The sequence below is a fragment of the Scyliorhinus torazame genome, chromosome 5 (genome assembly GCF_047496885.1).
Source record: "Scyliorhinus torazame isolate Kashiwa2021f chromosome 5, sScyTor2.1, whole genome shotgun sequence".
NCBI classification, from domain to species: domain Eukaryota; kingdom Metazoa; phylum Chordata; class Chondrichthyes; order Carcharhiniformes; family Scyliorhinidae; genus Scyliorhinus; species Scyliorhinus torazame.
The window spans coordinates 8,976,311-8,990,574 of NC_092711.1; the positions used below are offsets into that span (position 1 = coordinate 8,976,311).

The window sequence follows — 14,264 nt, forward strand, 5'->3', positions numbered from 1 at the left end:
GAGATATCTGTACACTGACTGGTGTCTCTCAGTCCCCTCTCTCTCTCAGGGAGATATCTGTACACTGACTGGTGTCTCTCTGTCCCCTCTCTCTCTTAGGGAGATATCTGTACACTGACTGGTGTCTCTCAGTCTCGCTCTCTCTCAGGGAGGTATCTGTACACTGACTGGTGTCTCTCTGTCCCCTCTCTCTCTCAGGGAGATATATGTACACTGACTGGTGTCTCCCAGTCCCCTCTCCTCTCTCAGGGAGATATCAGTACACTGACTGGTGTGTCCCAGCCCCCCCTCCCTCTCAGGGAGAGATCTGTACACTGACTGGTGTCTCTCAGTCCCCTCTCTCTCAGGGAGATATCTGTACACTGACTGGTGTCTCTCAGTCCCCTCTTTCTCTCAGGGAGGTATCTGTACACTGACTGGTGTCTCTCAGTCCTCTCTCCCTCTCAGGGAGATATCTGTGCACTGACTGGTGTCTCTCAGTCCCCCCTCTCTCAGGGAGATATCTGTACACTGACTGGCGTCTCTCAGTCCCCTCTCTCTCTCTCAGGGAGATATCTGTACACTGACTGGTGTCTCTCAGTCCCCCCTCTCTCTCAGGGAGGTATCTGTACACTGACTGGTGTCTCTCAGTCCCCCCTCTCTCTCAGGGAGATATCTGTACACTGACTGGTGTCTCTCAGTCCTCTCTCTCTCTCAGGGAGATATCTGTACACTGACTGGTGTCTCTCAGTCCCCTCTCTCTCTCAGGGAGATATCTGTACACTGACTGGTGTCTCTCAGTCCCTCTCACTCAGGGAGATATCTGTTCACTGACTGGCGTCTCTCAGTCCGCTCTCTCTCTCTCAGGGAGATATCAGTACACTGACTGGTGTCTCTCAGTCCCCTCTCTCTCTCAGGGAGATATCAGTACACTGACTGGTGTCTCTCAGTCCCCCCTCTCTCTCAGGGAGATATCTGTACACTGACTGGTGTCTCTCTGTCCCCCTCTCTCTCAGGGAGATATCTGTACACTGACTGGTGTCTCTCTGTCCCCTCTCTCTCAGGGAGATATCTGTACACTGACTGGTGTCTCTCAGTCCCCTCTCTCTCAGGGAGATATCTATACACTGGCTGGTGTCTCTCAGTCCCCTCTCTCTGTCAGGGAGATATCTGTACACTGACTGGTGTCTCTCAGTCCCCTCTCTCTCAGGGAGATATCAGTACACTGACTGGTGTCTCTCAGTCTCAACTCTCTCTCAGGGAGATATCTGTACACTGACTGGTGTCTCTCAGTCCCCTCTCTCTCTCTCAGGGAGATATCTGTACACTGACTGGTGTCTCTCAGTCCCCCCTCTCTCTCAGGGAGATATCTGTACACTGACTGGTGTCTCTCAGTCCCCCCTCTCTCTCAGGGACATATCTGTACACTGACTGGTGTCTCTCAGTCCCCCCTCTCTCTCAGGGTGATGTATGTACACTGACTGGTGTCTCTCAGTCCCCCCTCTCTCAGGGAGATATCTGTACACTGACTGGTGTCTCTCAGTCCCCCCTCTCTCTCAGGGACATATCTGTACACTGCCTGGTGTCTCTCAGTCCTCTCTCTCTCTCAGGGAGATATCTGTACACTGACTGGTGTCTCTCAGACCCCCCCCCTCTCTCTCAGGGAGATATCTGTACACTGACTGGTGTCTCTCAGTTCCCCCCCCTCTCTCTCAGGGAGATATCTGTACACTGACTGGTGTCTCTCAGTCCTCTCTCTCTCTCAGGGAGATATCTGTACACTGACTGGTGTCTCTCAGTCCCCTCTCTCTCAGGGAGATATCTGTACTCTGACTGGTATCTCTCAGTCCCCTCTCTCTCAGGGAGATATCTGTACACCGACTGGCATCTCTCAGTCCTCTCTCTCTGTCAGGGAAATTTCTGTACACTGACTGGTGTCTCTCAGTCCCCTCTCTCTCTCAGGGAGATATCTGTACACTGACTGGTGTCTCTCAGTCCTCCTCTCTCTCAGGGAGATATCTGTACACTGACTGGTGTCTCTCAGTCCTCTCTCTCTCTCAGGGAGATATCTGTACACAGACTGGTGCCTCTCAGTCCCCTCTCTCTCAGGGAGATATCTGTACACCGACTGGCATCTCTCAGTCCTCTCTCTCTGTCAGGGAAATTTCTGTACACTGACTCGTGTCTCTCAGTCCCCTCTCTCTCAGGGAGATATCTGTACACTGACTGGTGTCTCTCAGTCCCCTCTCTCTCAGGGAGATATCTGTACACTGACTGGTGTCTCTCAGTCCCCTCTCTCTCTCAGGGAGATATCTGTACTCTGACTGGTGTCTCTCAGTCCCCTCTCTCTCAGGGAGATATCTGTACACTGACTGGTGTCTCTCAGTCCCCTCTCTCTCTCATGGAGATATCTGTACTCTGACTGGTGTCTCTCAGTCCCCTCTCTCTCAGGGAGATATCTGTACACTGACTGGTGTCTCTCAGTCCCCTCTCTCTCAGGGAGATATCTGTACACTGACTGGTGTCTCTCAGCCCCCCTCTCTCTCAGGGAGATATCTGTGCACTGACTGGCATCTCTCAATCCTCTCTCTCTCTCAGGGAAATTTCTGTACACTGACTGGTGTTTCTCAGTCCCCTATCTCTCAGGGAGATATCTATACACTGACTGGTGTCTCTCAGTCCCCTCTCTCTCAGGGAGATATCTGTACACTGACTGGTGTCTCTCAGTCCTCTCTCTCAGGGAGGTGTCTGTACACTGACTGGTGCCTCTCAGTCCCCTCTATCTCCGGGAGATATCTGTACACTGACTGGTGTCTCTCAGTCCTCTCTCTCAGGGAGATATCTGTACACTGACTGGTGTCTCTCAGTCCTCTCTCTCAGGGAGATATCTGTACACTGACTGGTATCTCTCAGTCCCTTCTCTCTCAGGGAGATATCTGTACACTGACTGGTGTCTCTCAGTCCCCTCTCTCAGGGAGATATCTGTACACTGACTGGTGTCTCTCAGTCCCCTCTCTCTCTCAGGGAGATATCTGTACACTGACTGGTGTCTCTCAGTCCCCTCTCTCTCTCAGGGAGATATCTGTACACTGACTGGTGTCTCTCAGTCCTCTCTCTCTCTCAGGGAGATATCTGTACACTGACTGGTGTCTCTCAGTCCCCTCTCTCTCTCAGGGAGATATCTGTACACTGACTAGTGTCTCCCAGACTCTCTCTCTCTCAGGGAGATATCTGTACACTGACTGGTGTCTCTCAGACCCCTCTCTCTCTCAGGGAGTTATATGTACACTGACTGGTGTCTCTCAGTCCCCTCTCTCTCAGGTAGATATCTGTACACTGACTGGTGTCTCTCAGTCCCCTCTCTCTCTCTCTCAGGGAGATATCTGTACACTGACTGGTGTCTCTCAGTCCCCTCTCTCTCTCAGGGAGATATCTGTACACTGACTGGTGTCTCTCAGTCCCCTCTCTCTCAGGGAGATATCTGTACACTGACTGGTGCCTCTGAGTCCCCCCTCTCTCTCAGGGAGATATCTGTACACTGACTGGTGTCTCTCAGTCCTCTCTCTCTCAGGGAGATATCTGTACACTGACTGGTGTCTCTCAGTCCCCTCTCTCTCTCAGGGAGATATCTGTACACTGACTGGTGTCTCTTAGTGCCCTCTCTCTCTCAGGGAGATATCTGTACACTGACTGCTGTCTCTCAGTCCCCTCTCTCTCTCAGGGAGATATCTGTACACTGACTGCTGTCTCTCAGTCCCCTCTCTCTCCCAGGGAGATATCTGTACACTGACTGGTGTCTCTCAGTCCCCTCTCTCTCAGGGAGATATCTGTACACTGACTGGTGTCTCTCAGTCCTCTCTCTCTCCCAGGGAGATATCTGTACACTGACTTATGTCTCTCAGTCCCCTCTCTCTCAGGGAGATATCTGTACACTGACTGGTGTCTCTCAGTCCCCTCTCTCTCTCAGGGAGATATCTGTACACTGACTGGTGTCTCTCAGTCCTCTCTCTCTAAGGGTGTTATCTGTCCACGGACCGTGTCTCTCAATACATATTTGTCGCAAGTTCTCCACATTCACATCCTCCAACATTTCCTTTTTTGTTCTCTCTCTTCTGCAGCACCAGTCACGAGAGAAAATACGCCAAAGTCCATCACCGACGTAGGAGAAGTCACGAGAGACGGAGACGGCACTCGCACGGGAAATCGAGGCACAGCCGGAGCGGGCACCACAGCCGCAGCAGGGGGCACTGGCACTCTCACCGCGGCAGCCATAGGTGCGGGCCTGCTGTCGCGCAGCAATTGAACTCTGACTGACCTGAGCCTCTGCCCCTCTCACAAGGGTCCGGCAATGCCACCCTGACTGGCCTCACCCTGGGGCGTTCCCTCACCCAGCGATTAGCCCGCCCCCTTGGGGCGTTCCCTCACCCAGCGATTAGCCCGCCCCCTTCCCTCATCACTCAGTCAATTAAACTCTGACTGACCCCGTGCAGTTCCCCAAAGGCAAACAAATTAACTCTGCTTAACTTGTGTCTGCATTGTTTCCAAACTCAATTGCACTCTGAATGACCGCTACGCATCAAGACAATTTAACCCAGACTGAAATGTAGGTCTAGAGAAGGCACTGCCTCCCACCTCAGCGTCTCCAAACATAGCCTATTCATTTGAGGAGTACAAGAGTGAGGTCTATCCTTTTAATGCAACTCCGATTGTGTTTCAGGTATCGGCGATCACATAGTAGAAGCCGGAGTCCATTCTACAGGGACAGGAGCTTCAGCAGGTGAGGGCCCAAATGCATCAGGAGCCTCACCCTCCGCCCCCCCCTACATTATTAACGCTGTGAGTTAAATTATTAAAGCTGTGGTCACTTTAAGCGCAGCAAGCACAGTGTCAGGCTCATCGCAGCTTGCCACACTTGAACTCTGACTGACCGCATGCTTCATGGTTTCTCCACTTCAGCAATTGCGCTCTGACTGACCTTACTGTGCACGGTTCCTTCGCTGAACAATTGAGCTCTGACTGACCACACTGTGCACGGTTCCTTCACTGAACAATTGAACTCTGACTGACCGCACTGTGCACGGTTCCTTCACTGAGCAATTGAACTCTGACTGACCACACTGACCGCACTGTGCACGGTCCCTTCACTAAATAATTGAGCTCTGACTGACCGCACTGTGCATGGTTCCTTCACTGAACAATTGCGCTCTGACTGACCTTACCGTGCACGGTTCCTTCGCTGAACAATTGAGCTCTGACTGACCACACTGTGCACGGTTCCTTCACTGAACAATTGAACTCTGACTGACCGCACTGTGCACGGTTCCTTCACTGAGCAATTGAACTCTGACTGACCACACTGACCGCACTGTGCACGGTCCCTTCACTAAATAATTGAGCTCTGACTGACCGCACTGTGCATGGTTCCTTCACTGAACAATTGAACTCTGACTGACCGCACTGTGCATGGTTCCTTCACTGAACAATTGAACTCTGACTGACCGCACTGTGCATGGTTCCTTCACTGAACAATTGAACTCTGACTGACCTCACTGTGCACGGTTCAGTCATTGAACAATTAAACTCTGACTGACCGTCTTGGTGGGGAGGTTGTGGGGAGAGGGGGATGGGGGGGGGGGTCACTGAAGACAATGGAGGCAAAGCTTATGTGGGAGTGGAGAGCGGATAGGCTGGGAATTTGGAGCTGAGAGCACCACCAGATCTAATTGGATGATGGAGTGGACTAGAAGGGCTGGGAGGGCCTGAATGGCCTACCTCTCCTCTGACAAACCACATCCCAAAACTGATTGGGTGACAAGTAGGCTCTGATTGGTAGAGGCGTCGCCACGGAGAATGCACCAGCTCTGATGGGAAATGGCAGTTAACTGCCAAGCGTTGATTGAGATTTCAAACCAGGCAGCTTGACTCTGAAGGGGCTTTGCCCTGAGGAATGAATCAGAGAACGGCTGTCATCTATGTTGTCCGCAAAATCGCGCCGGTCCTGTTGAGTGCGAGGCGGGAAGCTTTGACAAAACGCTACTCTTTCCAGAGATGTTCGATTGATCTCTGCTTGACGGAGCGCTGTGCAACCTGCTTCTTCAAGCAATTGCACTCTGACTGTCCCCAAATCACAGTTCGCTCACTGAACAAGGTTTTGCATTGAAATAGCAACGTAATGTTCAAAGATACATCACAGGAGAGATTATCAAAGAAAATGCGACATAAAGAAGTGTTTGGATCAAACAAACAAAACCTTTGTCAGAGCGGTTGATTGTCTTAAAGGGAGATGGAGGGAGAGAGGGTCAGATCGCTGGAAAGTCGGAGCCAAAAGCATGGGCGGCCAATGGTGGAACGATAGAAATTCGGGCATAAGGGGGCGCTCAAGACTCCGGAATCGGAGAGAACTCAGAGCATTGTAGGGACTGGATGGGTTCAAACAGATATGGAGGGCTGTACGGATTGGAGAGGGGGGTTGTAGAGGGCTGGATTAGGTTAGAGATATGGAGGGTTGTAGGGGCTGGAGGAGGTTACAAAGATAGGGAGGGTTGTAGGGGGCTGGAGGAGGTTACAGCGATAGGGAGGGTTGTAGAGGCTGGAGGAGGTTACAGAGATAGGGGAGGGTTGTAGGGGCTGGAGGAGGTTACAGAGATAGGGAGGATTGTAGGGGCTGGAGGAGGTTAGAGATAGGGAGGGTTGTGGGGGCTGGAAGCGGTTGCAGAGATAGGGAGGGGTGTAGGGGCTGGAGGAGGTTACAGAGGTAGGGAGGGTGTAGGGAGTTGGTGGAGGTTACAGAGATAGGGAGGGGTGTCGGGGCTGGAGGAGGTTACAGGGATAGGGAGGGTGTAGGGGGCTGGAGGAGGTTACAGAGATAGGGAGGGTTGTAGGGGCTGGAGGAGGTTAGACATAGGGAGGGTTGTGGGGGCTGGAAGAGGTTACAGAGATAGGGGAGGGTTGTAGGGGCTGGAGGAGGTTACAGAGATAGGGGAGGGTTGTAGGGGCTGGAGGAGGTTACAGAGATAGGGAGGATTGTAGGGGCTGGAGGAGGTTACAGAGATAGGGAGGGGTGTAGGGGGCTGGAGGAGGTTACAGAGATAGGGAGGGTTGTGGGGGCTGGAAGAGGTTACAGAGATAGGGGAGGGTTGTAGGGGCTGGAGGAGGTTACAGAGATAGGGGAGGGTTGTAGGGGCTGGAGGAGGTTTCAGAGATAGGGAGGATTGTAGGGGCTGGAGGAGGTTAAAGGGATAGGGAGGGTGTAGGGGGCTGTAGGAGGTTACAGAGATAGGGAGGGCTGTAGAGGACTGGAGTAGATTAGAGAGGGGGAGGGCTGTGGGTGCTGGAGTAGGTTAGAGATGGGGAGGGTTGTGGGGGCTGGAGGAGGTTACAGAGATTGGGAGGGTTGTAGGGGCTGGAGGAGGTTACAGAGATAGGGAGGGTTGTGGGGGCTGCAGAAGGTTAGAGAGATAGGGAGGGTTGTAGGGGCTGGAGGAGGTTAGAGATAGGGAGGGTGTAGGGGGCTGGAGGAGGTTACAGAGATATGGAGGGATGTCGGGGCTGGAGGAGGTTACAGGGATAGGGAGGGTGTAGGGGGCTGTAGGAGGTTACAGAGATAGGGAGGGCTGTAGAGGACTGGAGTAGATTAGAGAGGGGGAGGGTTGTGGGTGCTGGAGTAGGTTAGAGATGGGGAGGGTTGTGGGGGCTGGAGGAGGTTACAGAGATTGGGAGGGTTGTAGGGGCTGGAGGAGGTTACAGAGATAGGGAGGGTTGTAGAGGGCTGGAGTAGGTTAGAGATCGGGAGGGTTCTGGGGTTTGGAGAACGTTACAGAGATAGGGAGGGTTGTGGGGGCTGGAGAAGGTTAGAGAGATAGGGAGGGTTGTAGAGGGCTGGAGTAGGTTAGAGAGATAGGGAGGGTTGTGGGTGCTGGAGAAGGTTACAGAGATAGGGAGGGTTGTGGGGGCTGGAGAAGGTTAGAGAGATAGGGAGGGTTGTAGAGGGCTGGAGTAGGTTAGAGAGATAGGGAGGGTTGTGGGCGCTGGTGGAGGTTAGAGAGATAGGGAGGGTTGTAGAGGGCTGGAGTAGGTTAGAGATCGGGAGGGTTCTGGGGTTTGGAGAACGTTACAGAGATGGGGAAGGTTGTAGGGGGCTGGAGCAGGTTTAGGAGGTAGTGAGGGTTGTAGGTGATTGGAGGAGATGACAGAGATAAGGAGGGTTGTAGGGATTGGAGGAGGTTACAGAGACAGGGAGGGTTGTAGAGGGTTGGAGGTTACAGAGATAGGGAGGGTTGTAGGGGCTGGAGAAGGTTACAGAGATAGGGAGGGTTGTAGGGGCATGGAGGAGGTTACAGAGATAGGGAGGGTAGTAGGGGGCTGGTGGAGGTTACAGAGATAGGGAGGGTTGTAGGGGGATGGAGGAGGTTACAGGGAGAGGGAGGGTTGTAGGGGCTGGGGAAGGTTACAGAGATAGGGAGGGTTGTAGGGGGCTGGGGAGGTTACAGAGATAGGGAGGGTTGTAGAGGGATGGAGGAGGGTACAGAGATAGGGAGGGTTGTAGGGGGCTGGGGGAGGGTACAGAGATAGGGAGGGCTGTAAAAGGCTGGAGTACGTTAGAGATAGGGAGGATTGTAGGGGCTTGAGGAGGTTACAGAGATAGGGAGGGTTGTAGGGGCTGGAGGAGGTTACAGAGAGAGGGAGGATTGTAGGGGCTGGAGGAGGTTAGAGATAGGGAGGGTTGTGGGGGCTGGAAGCAGTTGCAGAGATAGGGAAGGATGTCAGGACTGGAGGAGGTTACAGAGATAGGGAGGGTGTAGGGAGTTGGTGGAGGTTACAGAGATAGGGAGGGGTGTCGGGGCTGGAGGAGGTTACAGGGATAGGGAGGGTGTAGGGGGCTGGAGGAGGTTACAGAGATAGGGAGGGTTGTGGGGGGCTGGAGGAGGTTACAGAGATAGGGAGGGTTGTGGGGGCTGGAAGAGGTTACAGGGATAGTGAGGGTTGTAGGGGCTGGAGGAGGTTACAGAGATAGGGAGGGTTGTGGGGGCTGGAAGAGGTTACAGGGATAGGGAGGGTTGTAGAGGCTGGAGGAGGTTACAGAGATAGGGGAGGGTTGTAGGGGCTGGAGGAGGTTAGAGATAGGGTGGGTGTAGGGGGCTGGAGGAGGTTACAGAGATAGGGAGGGATGTCGGGGCTGGAGGAGGTTACAGGGATAGGGAGGGTGTAGGGGGCTGTAGGAGGTTACAGAGATAGGGAGGGCTGTAGAGGACTGGAGTAGATTAGAGAGGGGGAGGGTTGTGGGTGCTGGAGTAGGTTAGAGATGGGGAGGGTTGTGGGGGCTGGAGGAGGTTACAGAGATTGGGAGGGTTGTAGGGGCTGGAGGAGGTTACAGAGATAGGGAGGGTTGTGGGGGCTGGAGAAGGTTAGAGAGATAGGGAGGGTTGTAGAGGGCTGGAGTAGGTTAGAGAGATAGGGAGGGTTGTGGGTGCTGGTGGAGGTTAGAGAGATAGGGAGGGTTGTAGAGTGCTGGAGTAGGTTAGAGATCGGGAGGGTTCTGGGGTTTGGAGAACGTTACAGAGAGAGGGAAGGTTGTCGAGGGTTGGAGGAGGTAACAGACAAAGGGAGAGTTGTAGGGGCTGGCGGAGGTTACAGCGATAGGGAGGGTTGTCGGGGCTGGAGGAGGTTAGAGAGATAGGGAGGGTTGCATGGGCTGGAGCAGGTTACAGAGATAGGGAGTGTTGTAGGGGGCTGGAGGATGTTACAGAGATAGAGAGGGTTGTCGGGGCTGGAGGAGGTTACAGAGATAGGGAGGGTTGTAGGGGCTGGAGGAGGTTACAGAGATAGGGAGGGTTGTAGGGGCTGGAGGAGGTTACAGAGATAGGGAGGGGTGCAGGGGTTGGAGGAGGTTACAGAGATAGGGAGGGTTGTAGGGGCTGGAGGAGGTTACAGAGATAGGGAGGGGTGTAGGGGCTTGAGGAGGTTACAGCGATAGGGAGGGTTGTAAGGGCTGGAGGATGTTACAGAGATAGGGAGGGTTGTCGGGGCTGGAGGAGGTTACAGAGATAGGGAGGGTTGTTAGGACTGGAGGAGGTTACAGAGATAGGGAGTGTTGTAGGGGGCTGGAGGCGGTTACAGAGATAGGGACAGTTGTAGGGGGCTGGAGGAGGTTACAGAGATAGGGAGTGTTGTAGGGGGCTGGAGGAGGTTACAGAGATAGGGAGGGTTGTAGGGACTGGAGGAGGTTACAGAGATATGGAGGGTTGTCGGGGCTGTAGGAGGTTACAGAGATAGGGAGAGTTGTAGGGGGCTGGAGGAGGTTACAGAGATAGGGAGTGGTGTAGGGGGCTGGAGGAGGTTACCGAGATAGGGAGGGTTGTAGGGACTGGAGGAGGTTACAGAGATATGGAGGGTTGTCGGGGCTGGAGGAGGTTACAGAGATCGGGAGGGTTGTAGTGGCTGGAGGATGTTACAGAGATAGGGAGGGTTGTCGGGGCTGGAGGAGGTTACAGAGATAGGGAGGGTTGTGGGGGCTGGAGGAGGTTACAGAGATAGGGAGGGTTGTAGGGGCTGGAGGAGGTTACAGAGATAGGGACGGGTGTAGGGGCTGGAGGAGGTTACAGATATAGGGAGGGTTGTAGGGGCTGGAGGAGGTTACAGAGATAGGGAGGGGTGTAGGGGCTTGAGGAGGTTACAGCGATAGGGAGGGTTGTAAGGGCTGGAGGATGTTACAGAGATAGGGAGGGTTGTCGGGGCTGGAGGAGTTTACAGAGATAGGGAGGGTTGTAGGGGCTGGAGGAGGTTACAGAGATAGGGAGGGTTGTAGGGGGCTGAGGAGGTTACAGAGATAGGGAGGGTTGTCGGGGCTGGAGGAGGTTACAGAGACAGGGACGGTTGTAGGGGACTGGAGGAGGTTACAGAGATATGGAGGGTTGTCGGGGCTGGAGGAGGTTACAGAGATCGGGAGGGTTTTAGTGGCTGGAGGATGTTACAGAGATAGGGAGGGTTGTCGGGGCTGGAGGAGGTTACAGAGATAGAGAGGGGTGTAGGGGCTGGAGGAGGTTACAGAGATAGGGAGGGTTGTAGGGGGCTGGAGGAGGTTACAGAGATAGGGAGGGGTGTAGGGGGCTGGAGGCGGTTACAGAGATAGGGAGGGGTGTAGGGACTGGAGGAGGTTACAGAGATAGGGAGAGTTGTAGGGGGCTGGAGGAGGTTACAGAGATAGGGAGGGGTGTAGGGGGCTGGAGGCGGTTACAGAGATAGGGAGGGGTGTAGGGACTGGAGGAGGTTACAGAGATAGGGAGTGTTGTAGGAGGCTGGAGGCGGTTACAGAGATAGGGAGGGTTGTAGGGGCTGGAGGATGTTACAGAGATAGGGAGGGTTGTCGGGGCTGGAGGAGGTTACAGAGATAGGGAGAGTTGGAGGGGGCTGGAGGAGGTTACAGAGATAGGGAGGGTTGTCGGGGCTGGAGGAGGTTACAGAGATAGGGAGGGTTGTAGGGGGCTGGAGGAGGTTACAGATATAGGGAGGGTTGTCGGGCTGGAGGAGGTTACAGAGATAGGGAGAGTTTTAGGGGGCTGGAGGAGGTTACAGAGATAGGGAGGGTTGTAGGGGCTGGAGGAGGTTACAGAGATAGGGAGGGTTGTAGGGGCTGGAGGAGGTTACAGAGATAGGGAGTGTTGTAGGGGGCTGGAGGCGGTTACAGAGATAGGGAGAGTTGTAGGGGGCTGGGGGAGGTTACAGAGATAGGGAGGGTTGTAGGCGGCTGGAGGAGGTTACAGAGATAGGGAGTGTTGTAGGGGGCTGGAGGCGGTTACAGAGATAGGGAGAGTTGTAGGGGGCTGGGGGAGGTTACAGAGATAGGGAGGGTTGTAGGGGCTGGAGGAGGTCGCAGAGATAGGGAGGGTTGTAGGGGCTGGAGGAGGTTACAGAGATAGGGAGTGTTGTAGGGGGCTGGAGGCGGTTACAGAGATAGGGAGGGTTGTAGGGACTGGAGGTGGTTACAGAGATAGGGAGGTTTGTCGGGGGCTGGAGGATGTTACAGAGATAGGGAGGGTTGTAGGGACTGGAGGAGGTTACAGAGATAGGGAGGGTTGTAGGGGCTGGAGGAGGTTACAGAGATAGGGAGGGTTGTAGGGAGCTGGAGGAGGTCACAGAGATAGCGATGTTTGTCGGGGGCTGGAGGTGGTTACAGAGATAGGGAGGGTTGTAGGGGCTGGAGGAGGTCACAGAGATAGGGAGGGTTGTAGGGGCTGGAGGAGGTTACAGAGATAATGAGTGTTGTAGGGGGCTGGAGGCGGTTACAGAGATAGGGAGGGTTGTAGGGACTGGAGGATGTTACAGAGATAGAGTTGTCGGGGCTGGAGGAGGTTACAGAGATAGGGAGAGTTGTAGGGCTGGAGAATGTTACAGAGATAGGGAGGGTTGTCGGGGCTGGATGAGGTTACAGAGATAGGGAGGTTTGTAGGGGCTGGAGGATGTTACAGAGATAGGGAGGGTTGTAGGGGCTGGAGGAGGTTACAGAGATAGGGAGGGTTGTCGGGGCTGGAGGAGGTTACAGAGATAGGGAGGGTTGTCGGGGCTGGAGGAGTTTACAGAGATAGGGAGTGTTGTAGGGGCTGGAGGAGGTTACAGTGATAGGGAGGGTTGTAGGGGCTGGAGGAGGTTACAGAGATAGGGAGGGTTGTAGGGGGCTGGAGGCGGTTACAGAGATAGGGAGAGTTGTAGGGGGCTGGGGGAGGTTACAGAGATAGGGAGGGTTGTAGGGAGCTGGAGGAGGTCACAGAGATAGGGAGGTTTGTCGGGGGCTGGAGGTGGTTACAGAGATAGGGAGGGTTGTAGGGGCTGGAGGAGGTTACAGAGATAGGGAGGGTTGTAGGGGCTGGAGGAGGTTACAGAGATAGGGAGTGTTGTAGGGGGCTGGAGGCGGTTACAGAGATAGGGATGGTTGTAGGGACTGGAGGAGGTTACAGAGATAGGGAGGTATGTCGGGGGCTGGGGGATGTTACAGAGATAGGGAGGGTTGTCGGGGCTGGAGGAGGTTACAGAGATAGGGAGGGTTGTAGGGGCTGGAGGAGGTTACAGAGATAGGGAGTGTTGTAGGGGGCTGGAGGCGGTTACAGAAATAGGGAGGGTTGTAGGGACTGGAGGAGGTTACAGAGATAGGAAGGTTTGTCGGGGGCTGGAGGATGTTACAGAGATAGGGTTGTCGGGGCTGGAGGAGGTTACAGAGATAGGGAGAGTTGTAGGGCTGGAGGATGTTACAGAGATAGGGAGGGTTGTCGGGGCTGGATGAGGTTACAGAGATAGGGAGGTTTGTAGGGGCTGGAGGATGTTACAGAGATAGGGAGGGTTGTAGGGGCTGGAGGAGGTTACAGAGATAGGGAGGGTTGTCGGAGCTGGAGGAGGTTACAGAGATAGGGAGGGTTGTCGGGGCTGGAGGAGTTTACAGAGATAGGGAGTGTTGTAGGGGCTGGAGGAGGTGACAGTGATAGGGAGGGTTGTAGGGGCTGGAGGAGGTTACAGAGGTAGGGAGGGTTGTAGGGGCTGGAGGCGGTTACAGATAGGGAGGGTTGTAGGGGGCTGGAGGAGGTTACAGAGATAGGGAAGGTTGTAGGGGCTGGAGGAGGTTACAGAGATAGGGAGGGTTGTAGGGGGCTGGAGGAGGTTACAGAGATAGGGAGTGTTGTAGGGGCTGGAGGATGTTACAGAGATAGGGAGGGTTGTCGGGGCTGGAGGAGGTTACAGAGATAGGGAGAGTTGTAGGGGGCTGGAGGAGGTTACAGAGATAGGGAGGGTTGTAGGGGGCTGGAGGAGGTTACAGAGATAGGGAGTGTTGTAGGGGCTGGAGGAGGTTACAGAGATAGGGAGTGTTGTAGGGGGCTGGAGGAGGTTACAGAGATAGGGAGTGTTGTAGGGGGCTGGAGGCGGTTACAGAGATAGGGAGAGTTGTAGGGGGCTGGGGGAGGTTACAGAGATAGGGAGGGTTGTAGAGGGCTGGAGTAGGTTAGAGATCGGAAGGGTTCTGGGGTTTGGAGAACGTTACAGAGATGGGGAATGTTGTAGGGGGCTGGAGCAGGTTTAGGAGGTAGTGAGGGTTGTAGGTGATTGGAGGAGATGACAGAGATAAGGAGGGTTGTAGGGATTGGAGGAGGTTACAGAGACAGGGAGGGTTGTAAAGGGTTGGAGGTTACAGAGATAGGGAGGGTTGTAGGGGCTGGAGAAGGTTACAGAGATAGGGAGGGTTGTAGGGGCATGGAGGAGGTAACAGAGATAGGGAGGGTAGTAGGGGGCTGGTGGAGGTTACA

At 54.3% G+C, this 14,264-nt stretch overlaps 1 protein-coding gene across 1 annotated transcript in view; it reads left to right on the forward strand.

The window, feature by feature from the left end:
- The first annotated feature begins 4,541 nt into the window (after positions 1–4,541).
- LOC140422590 (RNA-binding protein 39-like) overlaps positions 4,542–14,264 on the forward strand; it is a 92,966-nt gene continuing 83,243 nt past the window's right edge. Inside the window, exons 1-2 of the mRNA XM_072507597.1 lie at positions 4,542–4,582; positions 4,697–4,756. Coding sequence (XP_072363698.1) covers positions 4,542–4,582; positions 4,697–4,756 — 101 coding nt within the window. The remainder of the gene's footprint in view (positions 4,583–4,696; positions 4,757–14,264) is intronic.